This window comes from Bos indicus, chromosome 19, assembly GCF_029378745.1.
Source record: "Bos indicus isolate NIAB-ARS_2022 breed Sahiwal x Tharparkar chromosome 19, NIAB-ARS_B.indTharparkar_mat_pri_1.0, whole genome shotgun sequence".
Classification (NCBI taxonomy): Eukaryota; Metazoa; Chordata; class Mammalia; order Artiodactyla; family Bovidae; genus Bos; species Bos indicus.
In genome coordinates this window covers 11,623,919-11,641,025 of record NC_091778.1, presented here as the reverse complement: position 1 = coordinate 11,641,025, position 17,107 = coordinate 11,623,919, and the positions used below count along the sequence as shown (strand labels likewise).

General features: G+C 45.4%; 1 protein-coding gene across 4 annotated transcripts in view; it reads right to left on the bottom strand.

Moving 5' to 3' along the window:
- Window positions 1-822: 822 nt before the first annotated feature.
- Window positions 823-17,107, bottom strand: part of YPEL2 (yippee like 2) — a 67,971-nt gene continuing 51,686 nt past the window's right edge. For all 4 annotated transcript variants that reach the window (XM_019981177.2, XM_070772582.1, XM_070772584.1 and 1 more), the window contains 3 exons: window positions 10,616-10,659; window positions 9,494-9,602; window positions 823-5,610 (listed from right to left, as the gene is read on the bottom strand). In XM_019981177.2, coding sequence (XP_019836736.1) covers window positions 5,521-5,610; window positions 9,494-9,602; window positions 10,616-10,659 — 243 coding nt within the window. In that variant the 3' untranslated portion in view covers window positions 823-5,520. The remainder of the gene's footprint in view (window positions 5,611-9,493; window positions 9,603-10,615; window positions 10,660-17,107) is intronic.

Sequence of the window (17,107 nt, the reverse complement as noted above, 5' to 3'; positions counted from 1 at the left end):
CTATGCAAGGCTGTGTGTGCATATAGACAAGACTAGAGGGAAAGGTATTTGGGAAATAAACAGCTGCAATGTTAGGATGGTTGAATCGTCTCACCCAGTCCCTAGAACTGAATGTGAAAGTGAGGTTGCTCAGTCGTGTCCGACTCTTTTCGATCCCATGGACTGTAGCCTGCAAGGCTCCTCTGTCCATGGGATTCTCCAGGCAAGAATATTGGAGTGGGCTGCCATTTCCTTCTCCAGGGGATCGTCCCGACCCAGGGATCGAACCCAGGTCTCCCACATTGTAGGCAGACACTTTTACAGTCTGAGCTACCAGGGAAGCCGCCTAGAACTGAATAGATATTTACTATTTGTTCAGTGAGTGAGAAGACTTGCTTTTCCATATATTGTATCTATGCTTATTTCCTTTTGTTAGTCAACCATTCAGAGGTAATGTTGCCTCTTTTTGACATTATTTTATTGATTCACCTGCTTTTTTTCCCCTTGGCCTAATGCAATTCTATCTCCACAGAAAATTGGTGTAAACAGAAAAGGTTGCAGAGACTAACAAGGGGCTTAGTAGACAGAAATGATAAAGGTCACTCCTGCATTTCTGATCTCCAAAACCAGGGGACATGTTTATAGATAAGCAGGAGACCTGAGTTTTATTCATTAATCAGCCAAGTGTCCTTAGAGAAAATAACCCCCTAGGGCCTCAGTTGACAGATCTGTGAATGGGCTTAGACAGATGGCCTCCTTCTGACCTTTCAGTTAACTTTTATGTGTTAAAATGTCGAGATAAAACATGCTGGGTCAATTAAGACAGAGGAGCCCTGCAAATAATTCATATTTGAAAACTTTATTTTCTCAAATGAGCACCAACACAGATTGGAAATATGACAGAAACAATGCACTTTTCTCTAATACTGAATCACTATGTACAAATACAGGAAATGGTGAAGACAAATTACTTGAAAATAATTTTGTTATTGAAGCAAAGTGACCTGAAAATGCCACTAAAAAAAAAATAATAATAAAGATAAAAGAAAAACAAAACCCAACAAATACAGTTTGTAAACACAAGCATAAATAGGCAGAGTCTGTATTGAAAGATAGTCTCTGCAGGTTGGAAAAGGGAACTGACTCTCACTTTCACCCAAATGTTATACAAAAACATACGGGCAGGTAGAATTTGATACTATGAGAACGGCTTGTTTCTTCTTGGCTTTATCTTTCACTGCTGGCTGATTTCATGACGTTATTTTAATTTTAAATATTAAATATTAATATATCTCTTTCCTCGACCTAGACCACTAGCATGTTTTCTCATTTGAGGCAGACTCATTTTTTAAAAAAATATCTAAGTTGATTGTGTTCAATATTTGATTTCCCAGCCTCTTCCTGAACCTGAGGCAATGTGACCTTAAAAAAAAAAAAAGCTATTTACCTACAAAATATGTGTATTATTTTATTGACATTCTTTTCAACCCAAACCGGTTTAATGTTTAACATGATGTGGCTTCCACAACAACTGGAGCCCCGGGTCCATGATGAGTTCCCTCACCTCTCAGTGAGGGACACAGCTGTGACTGCTGGGTCTTCACAAACAACAGATTTCCTTTACAGTCTGTAAAAGCTGAGCACACAAAGACGAAGGAGCAAACTTGCAACAGCTCCGTGCTCAGGGAAACAAACTCCTCGAGGGTTGTGCTGCTGGTCCACTCGGAAACAAAACCAGCAGAAAGAAAGAGAAGAAAAATCTTATGTGCCCAAGGTGTAAACTGTAGGTATAGTGTCCCCCCAAAAAACGAAAACCGCAGGCACGATGCAAAGTGCTTTACACACACACACACACACACACGCACACGTGGGCGCACACACACTTACACAAACAATTAAAAACAAGACTCCAATCTGTTGGAAATTCTTCCAACAAGAGGAATCACTCTAAGTTGTTACTAAATTTATTTGATTTCTTTTCTTTTCTGGCCAATAGCGGTACAAGAAAATATTTCAATTCTCAACCTGGTAATGAATGTACTGCAGAGTCTGTTCCATTGGGAAGAAATACAGAGACATTGCTTCATTTATTGCCTCTGTCCAAACTAAAGTGATGGAGATCTTTTTTTTTTTCCTTTCCTTTTCTTTTGCAAGAGTATACTGGTGATCACTGTTTCCCTTAAAATATACTTCAAGAAATGCAGAGGAAACTAGAGAATTTAAAAATGAAAATAAAAAGTGCTCTCAGGGGATCTGAGAAAACAGCACCAAATATATTATTTAAAAAATTAAATATTATTTACAAAAGTACATTTCACAAGCAACTGTTTCTTATATATCCTCTTGAAAATCTTTTTATAAAGGGGACACCTGTCTTTCACACACTGATCTACCAGTAAAGATTGACTCTATCCTATCTCCGTCATCTTGTTGTCCGGGGAATTGGGCAGGCCCAGCTGACGTTCCGTGGACACTGAGCTTGGCTGGATTGGATACACGTCAAATCAACCCACCAGTGGCCTGAGACTAATATCCCAGCAGGCTGGGTGTAATCCAGGGCCGCCCACGCCATATGACCTGGGGAGGCACGAGGGAGATGGAACTAGAATCTGCCGGCTGGACTTCAGCTGAAAAGGAAGACAGCTGCTGGCTGAGGTCTAGCACGTCATGCCTTTTTCCTTTCCCCTTCTCCCTTTCCCTACTCCGGGCACCCCACCTAAGCCTTACCATCGAACTCCAGTTCCCCAAACCCACCAGGGGTGAATGGATGAGGTCTTTGGTTATGCTCTGAGTCCATAATTTGGTGAGGAAATTAAAAAATGAGCCGACTGAGGCATCTCCCTCACTCAGCTGCGGTCTCTCGGATACTGCCAGACATTAGTAGACAAGCCATGAACGGAGCTCACGTTATAAGAAGCACTTTCGGTTCTTCTTAGGGAAAGCCTAATGAGTTGGTTCTTTCTTACCCTTGTCATTATGGAAAAACCAGCATTTTGTGCAGCTCTCTTGCACCATGTGCCCACTGGATGCTCAATGGATAGTAATTTAAATTAAAGCAAAACAAAACACCAAAACCCGGGTCTAACTGGAGCCTGCTCTGATCCATGCAAGAGTCAGAGGCCCCATCCCCAAAGACGACCAGTGGCACTTCAGTCTCCTCTGCCCCTTGAACACTCTAGGGCACCTCACATCCAATTCCTATATGACCATGCTCGGTTTTTACACACCTACATGTTCCCCCCACCCTGACCCTGCCTGTTTTCTTTTCCTGGAAAGGATTATCAATAGCCAGGACATTCCCTGAGTAAAGGGGCTAATCAAAACACAGAAATGAGAGCCACTACCTTCAGCAGGGATGCAGAGGGGAATTTATGATTTCTGGGCTGGCAAACCAGCTTAGGAATGTGAAAGTTGAAAATGATTTTTTTTTTTTAATTGAGATCTTAGGCCTGGGAGCCAGAGGAACTGTTTTCTCTGGGATTGGAAATGAAAGACTTCTGAATCTCAGTCTGCTTTTTAGTAATGTGGAGAGAACAACTTAATCTCCCAGGGTTGCTAAAGCACCAAACGACGTGGGCCAAGAAGCTTTTGGGAACAAAATTTGCTTTTGCAGAACCCTCTTTGTTTCACGGAGGCTGTCTGCTGCTAAACGCAGGGCTACCTGGCTTCCCGTTAGCTCTCCACCCAGGACTGCCAGGGCAGGACCATGAGCATCTCAGGCCCTGTGCTCCACCAGCAGCCCACAGAGACGCAAAAAGGCATTTCCATGACAGACTCACCCTCTCTGGGAATCTGGTTCCATTTTGAAAACGTCCCGGGTTGGCTGCTTTAATCTTGCTTAACAATTTTACAGGTTCTCGTCTCCTTCAACTCACTCTTTTGTGACTTTTAAGGTGAATTTTCCTATAGGATCAGCCTACTGGGAGAATGAGATGCTGAGAATTACCTAACATAACCTACACATATCTTAGCAATGATAATATTTTCAGTCTAAGCAATGAAATTCTCTCAGTTAAATGAGTTTCGGTCATGCACTGCGTACTGGCTAAATTGCTGGAGAACAGACTTCACAGTGTTGATTAAATGCAACAAACTCTTCTCTCATGAGCCTCACAGAGATGCGTTCCCCACTTCCCTAATATAATGAGCTTTGGATGGGGAGGTCGGGGGTGGGGTGTAACACTGGAATTTATAACTTGCCGTCTGACATCAAATTGAAGACTTTCCCGTTGCTGGATCACACAGACAGATTTCTCTCCACACAAAAACATTCAAGTACAAAGAGAAGAAGCTAGGGGCATGAGGAATCTGTCAGCCAGGTCATCACTAAACTCGAAGGCTTGGGACTTTGTTTTCCGCAACTACAATGATAGAACTGGAGGAAAACACCCAAAAACTCATACGCGTAAAGAACTGCTGTTCTCAGTGAAGCCAATGCATACCAAAAAAAAAAAGATGCACTTAACCTGTAACAGTTCAAACCTAAACTATTCCAGGCTCTGCCCCACCCACCCCCTCTCCCTTGCCACAGTGCTCTTCTCTTATGAAGGTTCAGAAAAAAAGGTCAGTCGGAATTGCTAACTGGTTCTACTTTTTTATTTTCTCTGGCCCAAGATCAAGGCCATTTCTGCAAGAGCTCCCCAACTGCACCTCCCTCCCCTGTGTTCCCTGTTATCCTCAATCATTGATTTTTTTTTTTACTTGATTGCTGGTCAAAGCCTTTGGGATATTTGCATCTCGCGCACATTGCAAATGACAGTCCCCTCTCCTGTCACCTACAGTGGCTGAAGAGGCAGAGATCACCCAGAGGAGCAGTGAGGCGTCAGTCATCAAAACCTTCTGGGCTTTTCCCAAGTCATCCCCTGCTGCCAGGACACACTCCCCCAACCCCCACCAGCTCGGCCCGGGAGAACCAGGCCGGCCCCCTGCCCCGCCAGCGAAGACGAGGGGCCACCCTTCTTGTGTTCTCATTGGCTAATCTGGCACATTTGGTGGCAGGAACAGAAGCTTCTGATCAGAGAGAATGCAGTCATGAGGTATTTTTTTTTCCTCTTTGTCCTCTTAGACAAGTCGATTATTTCAAGCCTAAGTTCCCAGGTCTCCAGGAGCAGCACAAGTCTGTTCCTACCTCTCCCCTCCCGTCCCCTGCCCACCCGGGACCCTCACACCCCCGGGCTGGGCCACTGTACTCCTGCCCAGCGGCCTTCGGGCAGCTCTTCAAGGGCCCTGGGGCCTTCGTCAAAGTGGGCTGCCGCCATGCGGGCAGGCGTCTGTTCCTTTCGTTGTTTTGTTTTTTTCAGCCAACACTAGAACAGAGAGAGAAGCCAGGATCAACTCACAAACAGATACAAAGCAAAGAGACAGAGAGACAGCGGTTTAGAGGCCGGTCACCAGAAAGATGGCGTCAGGGTGGGAGAATGCCCCAGATGGCAAGGCCCCTAAATGGATGGAACCACGTGTTCAGTCACTCTCTCACGCTTGGGTAGAATGTTCGGTTGGATGGCATTCACGTGGACGCTGGGTTGGCTGGATGCTCTCCCATCAGTCCCAGCCATTGTCCTTGATCATGTGTGCTAGCTCAATGATGTATTTGCCTTCTTTATATTTCTGGCTGCTTTCAAAGGCGTGTTCCTACGGAAACACAAAGGAAGAGAAGACACGGAATGACCAAAGATGCGCAGGTGACTTCTGGCATACCGGAGCAAAGGCAGGGCCAATGACAGGCCTCGGGGCCTCTCAAGTCTGACCCCAGCCTCACCCAGACTCACTGAGAAGGCCCACTGCTCAAGCACGCCATGTCCCCTTGGCTTAACTGCAGGACTGAGGCATCACCAGGGCTTTCTCCATATTTACAAAAAATTTAAATGTTTTTAAATTTAAGTATTCTAAATATTTTCTCAGTATTTGCAGTAGAGTTCCTTTAGCATCTTTGCTCAAACGTCATCATTGCAGTAAGGTCTTTATTGAAAACCACAACCTCCCCTGCAGCCACCTCCCTTGCCCTCTGTCGCTTCCTGCTTTACTTTTCTCCACAGCACTTAACCACATTCAAACATACAGCATAACTTGTATCTATTTTGTGTCTTTCCGTCTTGTTCATTGTATATCTATTTTGTCTTTTGTCTGCCTTGGTTTTTGATGTTAACCAGAAATCTGTCCTGTGGAGGTATCCATAGAATTTCTGTGCCAAATTTTTATTATTTTGGGGGGCTGTGCCAAGCAGCTTCCGGAATCTTAGTTCCCCGACCAGGGATTGAACCTGGGCCCTCAGCAGTGAGACCACAGAATTCTAACCCCTGGACTGCCAGGGAATGCCCACTGTGCCATTATTTTAAACCGTGCTTGTTAGGCTGAGAGAAGAGACATTGGGGGAGAGGAACAAAGTGTACTGTATTGCCAAACAGGTCTCTCTTTTATTTCTTATCTTGCTATTTCCATGTCAGATGGGTTAAGTTTGTTTTTCCATCATTGCCTTTCTCTAGGGAGAAAGGAGCTGTATGAACTGCAGGCTGAAGGACCTGCCGGCCCTTGAGCCCCACTCAGCTGCGAGGCCTCCAGAGGACAAACCCAGCACAAAGCAGCTGGGAGGTGCCCATCTGAAACAGTGCCACAGGCTCTCCCAGCTAACAAGCCCCACAGAAATAAGTCCTGCATCAGTGTGGCAGCAAGGTGATATTCTATTTGCAGGTACAGATACAGAAAGCCATCTTGGTGTGTCATCTAAAAAACAGTGGGTGTCAGGGTCATCAGATGGCGAAGCTCAATGGGCAGAACAGTGGAAAAACTCTCCCTTCTGAGCCCCCCAGATCGGGAAGGAGCTAAATCTTACTGCTGATAGGTGCTGGGCAGCATCTGTATGAACTGTATCTTCTGTTCTAGAGCTCAGGGGCTCTGGGTCTCAGAATGCAAGTTCAGACTTGAGTCTCTCATTCAGAGAGGAGTCATTCCCCGTAGCAGAGAGGGGAGGGGCGCCAAGAGAAAGTGCAAACACACACACACACACACACACACAAGAGCTGTGGGCTCAGCAGTAATTTCCCTGACACCTCATTATTCCCCAGCTCCGTCTGCGTGAGTGTGATGTGTACACAACAGAGGAATACGGTTTAGGAACAAGACCTGTTGTTCCATGGTAGTGTGTTCAGAATACAGGGGGAGGAAAAAAATAAAACTAGGAAAGTGACAGTGTGTCCCTATTTAAAAAAACAGAGAGAGAGAGGGAAAAGAAAGCCAATACGCCCACCCCTCAAGCCTCAAGGCACTTGCAAAATGTCACAAGTGGACTCTAGGAGACAGAGCCCTGGATCTGGAATTGACACAAACATCGCAGATTAAACCCTGCTCCTACTGCTTCCCAGCATCAAAAGCATCATTTAAGCACCTGACTTCCATTAATAGTTTGCAAAATTATAAACTTTCCATTTACAAAGTTGGGATAATTACAGGGTCATCGTAAGGGTCAGAAGGAATAATAGAATGAAAGGTTGGAGCACTGGGGTTTGTGAGAGGGGATCAGGGAATGTTTGGGGAGACGGATGTTTCTCTGTTGTCCTGTCCAGCTGTTTGATCTTCACTTGTGGCTTTCCTCCCAAGTATCATGACTATAAGCATCCTGAGAGCAAGAACTGTCTCTCGTCCACTTTTGTATCCAACACAAAGGCTCTTAATAAATAAAGCTTTGTCAAAGGACTGGATTTTTTTTTTTTTTTTGGCCACTCTGTGTGGCCTGTGGGATCTTAGTTCCCCAAATAGAGATCCAACCTGTGTCCCCTGCATTGCAAGGTGGATTCTTAACTGCTTAACCACTGGTCTGCCAGGGAAGTCCCCAGGACTTAATCATTTTACCCGAAGTAAGGAGCCAAGCCGGCCAACTCAGGATTATTTTCTGTCTATGATCCAGCACAACTTCAAGGAATAAGATAATCAAGAAGCTGGGAAACAAAGAAGGGGCAGAACATTTCTGGGTAATCAAAACCAGAACTGATGCCCCAAGACCACACAGTGGGGACCAGTGGCCACATGGGAATCAGAACGGCCAAGGCCCTTTCTCCCAGATGAACCTGTGGCTAAACCTTCTCAGCATTGTGAAACACAGCATCTAGGTTTTTCTGTTCTCATTCTGAACATTCCAAGGAAGACATGAAAGACAGACTCTAAAGGCTGTGCTCCTTCCCTGGACTCTACCTGCTGCAGCTTTTATGCTCTGAGTATTTTTAAACTTTATTTCAACAGAATCATACTTTCATGGCTGGCTTCTCTTGCTCGATATCTTTTTTTTCACACAGACTCATATTTTTAGAGCAGTTTTAGACTCATCGAAAAAAGGAGCAAAAGACACAGATTTCCCCTATGCTCCCTGCTCCCACATATGCAGAAGCTCCTCCACCAGCAAAGTCCTGCAGAGTGGTGTCTTTGCTGCCATCAACAAACCTACATGACACATCCTTATCACTCTCCAGGAGGTTCTGACTGCTCCTTCAGGCTCCTCCCCAAGCAGGTCCTACGAGCCAGCCCTACACCGACCCTCTGCAACAACATGGAATAAAGTTCTCTCCCAGAAACAGGAAGACTGACTTTTCAACATCCCCACAATGACAGAGAGGGGAGAGAAAAGCACTGTGAAAAGATCTACCGATAATAATAGCAGCAACAACAATAATAATACAAGTTGACTCTCACTGAACACACATACCTCCTCTCACCCTGGCAAGGCTCTGAGCACTCTCCTAGCTGCCAAGGAGACGTTACAAGTATCTGTCGAGGGACTCCCCTGGCAGTCTAGTGGTTAAGACTGCACTTCCAGTGCAAGGAGTGTGGGTTCAATCCCTGGTCAGGGAACTAAGATTCCACATGCTGCATGGCATGGTCAAAAAATAAAAATAAATAAAAATTATTACCCTGCCTAAGCCTCAGTTTCCTCATCTGTAAACTAGGGATTAAATTATGGCTCACACACTAAGGATTCTGTGAAGAGTAAATAAAATCACGTATGCCTGGAACACGCGGTCAGGAGGTGTTATGTGCCATTGTTACTACTACTACTATTACTACTGGGCTTCCCTGGAGGCTCAGAGGGTAGAGCGTCTGCCTGCAATGCGGGACAGCTGGGTTCGATCCCTGAGTCGGGAAGATGCCCTGGAGAAGGAAATGGCAACCCACTCCAGTACTCTTGCCTGGAAAATTCCATGGACTGAGGAGCCTGGTAGGCTACAGTCCATGGGGTCGCAAAGAGTCGGACACGACTGAGCAACTTCACTTTTCACTATTATTGCACTGAGAGGGCGAGTGACTGTGTGTCCGTGTGTCAGGAGCAGGTGAAGGATTGAGTAGGAAGAGTGGACTATCAATGCAAAGAGGATGCTTGGATGCCAGGAACTGCTCTTTGAACTCGGTTTCCCATGCTCATTGCAGACAAGCCCACAAGGCCGGGGAAGCAAGTGGGAGAATGCATTCCAGTGACTCTCATTAGTTTCTTCACAGCGCGCTCTCCACCCACAGACCCCTCGGTACTTACATATTTCCAGCCCAGGGTGGTTTTGCAGTTTTCACAGTAAATGTCTGCGACGGCGTGCAGTCCTGTGAGCAACACTCGCTCTTCTGCCGGCCCGCAGCCCACGTTAACTCTGTGCCGGGGACGGGGAGAGAGAGAGCGGGGAGTCAGGCAAATGCCCATCGGTTGTTGAAGCTGAACTCCCAGCAAAAGATTAACTGAAGAAGGCTGCCCAAAGGAAGCTAACGCTAAGCGCATCATCTCTAACTGAAACTAGAAGCAACCTCAAAGGCAGCCACATGGACACATCTCCATTGAGCTATCTGTCAGATCTGAAAGTTCTGATTCTGTGAGTCAACTCAAAATAGTCTTTATGGTTGAGACTTTGCTTGGAATTTTTCTTTTTTCAGAGCTTTCCTTAACAAGTGCTTTTAGGCTTGTGATTTAAGGGGACAAACTGACAATCACACTGAAGCCCACAGCCATGAGCACAGGTCCTCAGAACTTCCTGAGGACAGACTGTGGCCGAAGAGTCAATCATGACAGCAGAGTCCTGTCCTCATCACAGGGACGGGTGAGCCCCATCTATCAGCTCTCTAGACTCCTACATGGAGCTCCTATTATTTCAAGCTGGACATGCTAGATTTCCACTTTCACAGTTCATCAGGCTTGCCTTCCCAGAGAAAGTTGTAAATGCTGCTGAGGGCTGTGGCAGACCATACGAGGGGATGGAGGCTCTTAGCTTACTCCACTTTACAAAGCCTCCTCCAGCCTCAGTCCTCCAGTGGATCCCGGGGTCTTCTGTTCATCCTCCTTTCTGCTTCGGAGACACGTCTCAGGTCTAGTTCTGAGACCTTCGTGGTCAGGCTTCAGGAGAAGCACTCCAGCTTCTTTGCTAGGAGACTATAGCTCTCTGTGCTTACTGGAGTACTGCCTACATTATTTTTAGCCCAAGATGATGCCCCCCCACCAAATTCCCCAAGGATGACTGGCTAACATGTGTGGTAAATAATGTTCCATGGGGTTCTGTGTGTGTGTGTGTGTCAGAGAGGACAGGTTCCATTGTGTAATCATCACAGAGTGTTGCTTTTCCCCATCCCTCAAAATTTGCACCGAACAATGGATGTACCATTCAGAGACACTCACACTGAGTTAAAGAGGTATGCTCGTCCTTGACTTCCTTGGAACGACTGAAATGCAAGAAGACAAATCGATGGTTAGAGATCCATTTCACCCACCCAGGGCGGGGAACCAGCCCCAAAGCACAACAATCATGACCTTGCGGGACTGACACAGCTAAAAGGGAGCAGTGAGCCAGTTAACTGTCCAGCTGGCAGATGGCATGGTGGGAGGAGGAGGAGGCAGAGTAAACAGAGGTACGGAACCCGGGGCACCCACACTTGGATTGGCAAGAAGACAGTATTAATCCACATTGGCCTTTCCTGGACCCATATGATTTTGGCCATCTGTGCTGCCCACAGTTTTCCTCGAGTCGGCCAGGGCACGGTCACAGGCACGAGTACCTCTCCAGGCCCTCTTGGTACAACCCTCAGGAGACAGCAAAGAATCCCCAGGGTAAGAATGAACCACCAAACCCACACTTCTCACTGGTCTTACTTTTTTGGAGATCCTAATTGCTCGAACAGTCACTGTCTTCCTAATTGGCAGCACAAGGACTTTCCTGGTGGCCCAGTGGTTAAGAATCCACCTTTCAATGCAGGGCACACAGGTTCGGTCCCTGGCTGGGGAACTAAGATCCCACACGCTGTGCAGCCAAACAAACAAACAGAAAAACCTGCAGTGCGGGAGTTCTCTCTTTTTGAGGTGCAGGCAACTTGATCTCCAGGTCACAGGAATACCCACTAGAGGGTAATCCCACTTTAGGAGCTTCTTTCTTCTGGCTGGAGGATGGCAGGGACTGGGAGAAACTGGAGCCTGAAAGCTCACAGTGCGATACTTCCACTAACACGGGCCCTGTCCATGTTTTCCTCCTGTGGTTGCACTGGAATGTCTGGCTGACATGAGCCAGTCATGTCCTGCACTGCTGCCTGCATTTTTAATGCGGCTTGACAACTGTACCCTGAATTAAACATCCTCGTCTGCTCTCAAGACCACTTGGAAAAGAAACAACCAAACAAAATAAGGGACTCTCCCGTGACCTCTGTTATTCAGTGGCTGGAGAGATCCAGGGCTGACTGGTTAACAGATGACCAGAGGGCAGGAGAGAACCAGACAGGACACAGATCACTGCGCCCAAGACAGCTGTTGTCAGAAGCAATCAATGGACTTTAGGAATCGGGGCCGCCAGCCACAGAGAAGGGTTAAAATTCTTGACTTGTGGAAAAACTGTCTTTGGGGCAGCTGGATGGTTGGCTGCCTCCAATGTGCAAATGCACCAGAAGCCTTGGCTCCCGGGTGCAGCTCCAAGGAGCAAGCAGGTGTTTCCCAGCTGCTGCTTGGGCAAAGCCAGCTCTCTTTCCTCTGGGTCTTGAAGCATCTCCGGGGAACACATGAGCTCCAGGCTAGAATTGAGCATGAATACAAGTGTTACAGCCTTGAGACCTGGAACCTGGAAGTCCATGCCACATGTTCAGATGAGACAATGTCTCAGCGAAACAGACCATGGATTTGGCCAACCAGTTAGTTCCGTCTCGGAGCACACAGACACCCAAGCACCACCAGGATAGCAAAAGTTTCACCATCTGGTCCCACCACCCCCTGTAGTCGCTTCTCTTGCTACTCTGCCACTGTCTTTTGCTCTAGTCAGGCCAAACCACGTGCAATTCCTGGAACTTGAATTTCACCAACTTTGCCCACGATCCTCCCTAAGATGGGGAGGTTCCTTCACTTGACCAATCTCAAGCCTCAGCTTGGCCTCCTCTCTTCCGTAAGGCTTTCTCTGACCTCCCCAAGAAGAGGCACCCACTGGTACCCATGGACGGGACCCGTCTTGCTCACTGCCTGTTCCTTTTTTTCTCAGCTCTCAGCACACTTGATTTCAACTGCCTGTCTGACTAACTCCCTCACTAGACTGTGAGCTCCCTGAAGACATAAACCGTGTCTTCAATGTCTCTCTGAACCCGCAACACATAGCATGAAAAATCTGGCATCATTTACAAAATATTTATCCCATGAGTCAATTGCCTCTAACTTCCTTTAAAAAAAAAAAAAAAAATTGCTGCTTCTGTGCTTTAAGACATCAATAATGAGACTGATGTTATAAAAATAGGATCTTAAACAGTAGGAGCCTTGCAATTTTTTACAATGGGATAGAGTAGCCCAGAGAGGTTCATTTATACTCAAGTACTTAAAAATGTAAAGATAAAGTTATGCATTTTTCCTTCGCCAAAAAAACATTCCAAACTACCTGAACAAAAAGTTGCTGAAAAAATGCTGACTTGGCAATATTTTTTAAAAACACACACACTAAATCTGCCCCTTCAAAGTAAAGGCGACATTTTGACAGGGAATGGAAACGTAACTCCTTTTCCAAAGAAACTTGTACTACAGAGAGAACTGGTATTTAGCAATGTTTTCATTTTATATGATCTTTGTAGTTCAAAATTGAAATGTCTGTACAAAAAAACTAATTCAAAATGGAGGCTATTAAGAAAAAAAACGCAGGAGAAAATCTTTGTGACTTTGCATTAGAAAAGACTTCTTAGATACTACATCAGCAATACAATTTATAAAAGAAAAAACTGCTAGATTTCATCAAAATTTTAAATTTGTGCCCTGAAAAACACTGTTAAGAAATAAATCATAGACTGGGAGAAAATATCTACGAATTGCTTTTCTAACAAAGGATTTTTATCTAAAATATATAAAGAATTCTCAAAATTCAGTAATAAAATAAGAAATCCAATTTTAAAATGGGCAAAAGATTTGAAGAGACTTCACCAAAGATAAGCAGATGGGAACAGGCCCATGAAAAGATGCTCAACATCTCTAGCCATTCAGTTCAGTTCAGTTCAGTCACTCAGTCCTATCTGACTCTGCGACCCTATGAATTGCAGCACGCCAGGCTTCCCCGTCCATCACCCACTCCCGGAGTTCACTCAGACTCACGTCCATTGAGTCGGTGATGCCATCCAGCCATTTCATCCTCTGTTGTCCCCTTCTCCTCCTGCCCCCAATCCCTCCCAGCATCAGTCTTTTCCAATGAGTCAACTCTTCACATGAGGTGGCCAAAGTACTGTGTTTCAGCTTTAGCATCATTCCTTCCAAAGAACACCCAGGACTGATCTCCTTCAGAATGGACTGGTTGGATCTCCTTGCAGTCCAAGGGACTCTCAAGAGTCTTCTCCAACACCACAGTTGAAAAGCATCAATTCTTCAGCACTCAGCCTTCTTTATAGTCTAACTCTCACATCCGTACATGACCACTGGAAAAACCATAGCCTTGACTAGACGAACCTTTGTTGGCAAAGTAATGTCTCTGTTTTTGAGTATGCTATCTAGGTTGGGTGTTGGTCATAACCCTCCTTCCAAGGAGTAAGCGTCTTTTAATTTCATGGCTGCAGTCACCATCTGCAGTGATTTTGGAGCCCCCAAAAATAAAGCCAATGCAAACGAAAAACAACTGACATAGCCCTATTAGAATGATCCAAAAAATTTTTTTTAACTGACAAAACTAGGTGCTCTCAAGGACACTGCAAAATGGCAATGTCTGGACAGAGTTTGGCAGTTTCAATTACTCAAATGTAATGAAAACCTATGTTAATACATTTAACAACATGGATGAGCTTGAAATGCTTTAGGCTAAGAAGATCAGTGGTTGCCAGAAGTTATGGGTAAGGGGTGAGTTTGATTACAAAGGAGTAACATAGGAGATGGAATTATTTTCTCATCTTGACTTTGGTGGTGTGTAAGACTACGCATGTGTCAAAACTTATTGAATTTTTTAAAAAATTATTTTGACATACACTAAAATATACTCCTGTTGGTGAAATCCAGTAGAATCTTTGTTCCCCAATCAGGAATTGAACCCAGGCCCCTAGCAGTGAAAGTGCCAAGTCCTAACCACTGAACCACCAGGGAATTCCCACAAATATTCCATTTGAATCTACCTTTCTTTGTAAAGAAGTTTTCAGCAAGGCCAACAGTTAAAATGAAGTACTGAAGAGGACTGTCTTTAGGACACACCTCTGAATTAATGAGGGCTTCCCTGGTGGCTCAGATGGTAAAGAATCTGCCTGCAGTGCAGGAGATCCGGGTTTGATTCCTGGTTTGGGAAGATGCCTTGGAGAAGGGAACGGCTACCCATTCCAGTATTCTGGCCTGCATAATTCCATGGACAGAGGAGCCTGGCAGGTCCTAGTTCATGGGGTCAGAATCAGAAGCAACTGAGTGACTAACACTTTCACTTTCTGAATTACTGAATCATAAAGTGATAAATGAAGATTTTTTTTTTTCCCTCCTGAAAAGAGAACAGATTCAATCATATATACTTTCAATAAAATAAGTTTAAAAAGTTATAATTGTGCTATTTTTTCTTCCATGCTTTTAAATTGCATAAATTATTAAAAATTACTAGTAAATGTTTATAATGTATAAATTAGCAACCCTATGTATACCATTTATAAATAAATAGACATATTAGGAGTACACACTCAAAACACTTTCCTGGTAGGGGTTTGTGACTTTAAATGCTTGGAGGTGACTGTTCTGGGGGTTCTAAGGCAAGGCCTAAGACTGGCTTTCTCTCGTCAGTGTTTTATAGTTTTCTATATATAGAGATCTTTTGTTTTTTAGGTAGATTTATTCCTAAGTATTTTATTCTTTTCGTTCCAACTCCAGTGAATGGAATTGTTTCCTTAATTTCTCTTTCTGTTTTCTCATTGTTAAGTGTATAGGAATGCAAGAATAAATTAATTTAAAAAACATCATATGAAAAGTAAAAAAAAGAGTGGCTTTCTCTAGCCTGACACACATTCGAATTTCTAGAGAGTGGGGTGGGGGAGGGCACATGGAGAAGAGTCTTCAATCAGGCCCAGCGGCGCCTCCCAAGGCCACCCTGGCTCCTCCAGGGGTCTTCTCCGAGGGTGTGCTGGCAGCGGCCCATGCTCTGCAAAGGCTGCTGAACCCATCAGGCGGCGAAACCTACAGAGGCACCCCCCCTAGCGACAGCATCAATGAGCCGGTCTCCCCAGGCCCGCACCCGGGACCAGCTGAGTCTCTGAGGACAAGAGAGATTCTGCAAGCTCTTCCGCCATGGCTTCCACACTGGGCCGCTGCCAAGCCAACATTTATGATGAGAAAAACATTCACGGAGAACAACAGGCATCTTGCAAATAGACACAGACAAGAATAGCCCGGCTGGACCGCTGTATCCTGTGGGGCCCGGCCCAGCCTGGTACGACCAGGCGCGGCCTGGCGCTCCCTTGAGGGAGGGTGGTACCGAAGGTGGGGAGACTGAAAGTGGTGAAGGGAGCAATCAGGATGGAGCAAACAGGATTTCAGACCAGGAGATCCCAGACAGACGGTCAGACACATTTGTTTGCTGTCGTGACTGCCAGGCAACAAGGCAGCTCTTTTCCATGTTGTATATCAACCAAGGCTGGTATTCAGGACTCCAGGAAAGGGTTTTTTTTTTTTTTTTTTTTTTTTCGGTTGTTGTTGTTTTTTTAAAAAATTACCCCAAACTTCTCTTCTGTCCTTTAAAGGAAAGTTATAGTTTCAGACCCAACCCTTCCAGCCAGCTCAAAGGAACGGAAAGGCTTTGAGTTTCCTGTTTGGTAGCCAAAACCACTGATTTCTGGCCCCTTTGAAAGTCTGGAAAGCAGCAATTCCTTTCAAATGCAGGAGGACCACTGAAAAACGAATATTTGTCAGGGGAGGTGGCAACAGAGCAAACATGTGGATTCCTCCTTCTCTCAAACAGGCTCAGGCTGTGAAGTCCTCCTAGCATAAACAGGGCCTCTCAGTCTCCTTTCTCTGGGAAGGTCACCCATGTCAATTGAGTTCGTGCCCCAGGAGGTGCCCAGGGATGAGGCAGGCAGAGGCCCACCTGATTACTCAGCTGTAACAACCGGAGCTAGCCCTGGGGTATCTGCACATGATGAGAGGATCTCATCTCGGCTCAGAAATTCAGGATAAAATCCTGGCTTCACCGGGAGAATTATCTACCCTCTGGGCTTCCACATCTTTTACAGCTGTGGATGGAAAACATGCCCAAGTCCTAAGTTGTTGAGACCAAGAAGTAAAACAAGGTAAACCAAGTGCAGAGGGAAAAGGAGATGAGTTCTCCACCTTCCCTCTCTGGCCTTTGCAGGAGCCTGCAGCAGAAAGAAGGTTGACTCAATCTGCTTCTTCAAAATCCATAAAAATACAGGGATAGCGCTGCAGCTGCCGATGACTCTTTCCAGTTACAGTATCGTCCACAGGCACAATGTCCATTACATGGGCTTTGAAGAAGTGGGACTGCTAGAGTTGGAGCTTGGTGTGGCCATATATTCACAATGCTACTAACGTGGTCAAGCCAATTTACTTCTCTGAGACTAAACTTCCTAATCTATGAAATGGGCACAGTAAAGTTGTATTCACACTCACACCAGATTTGTATAAGAAATAAATAATACTGTGTACACTTCATGGCATGAGAGACAGAACCTTACCATAAAAGTCACCATTAACAAA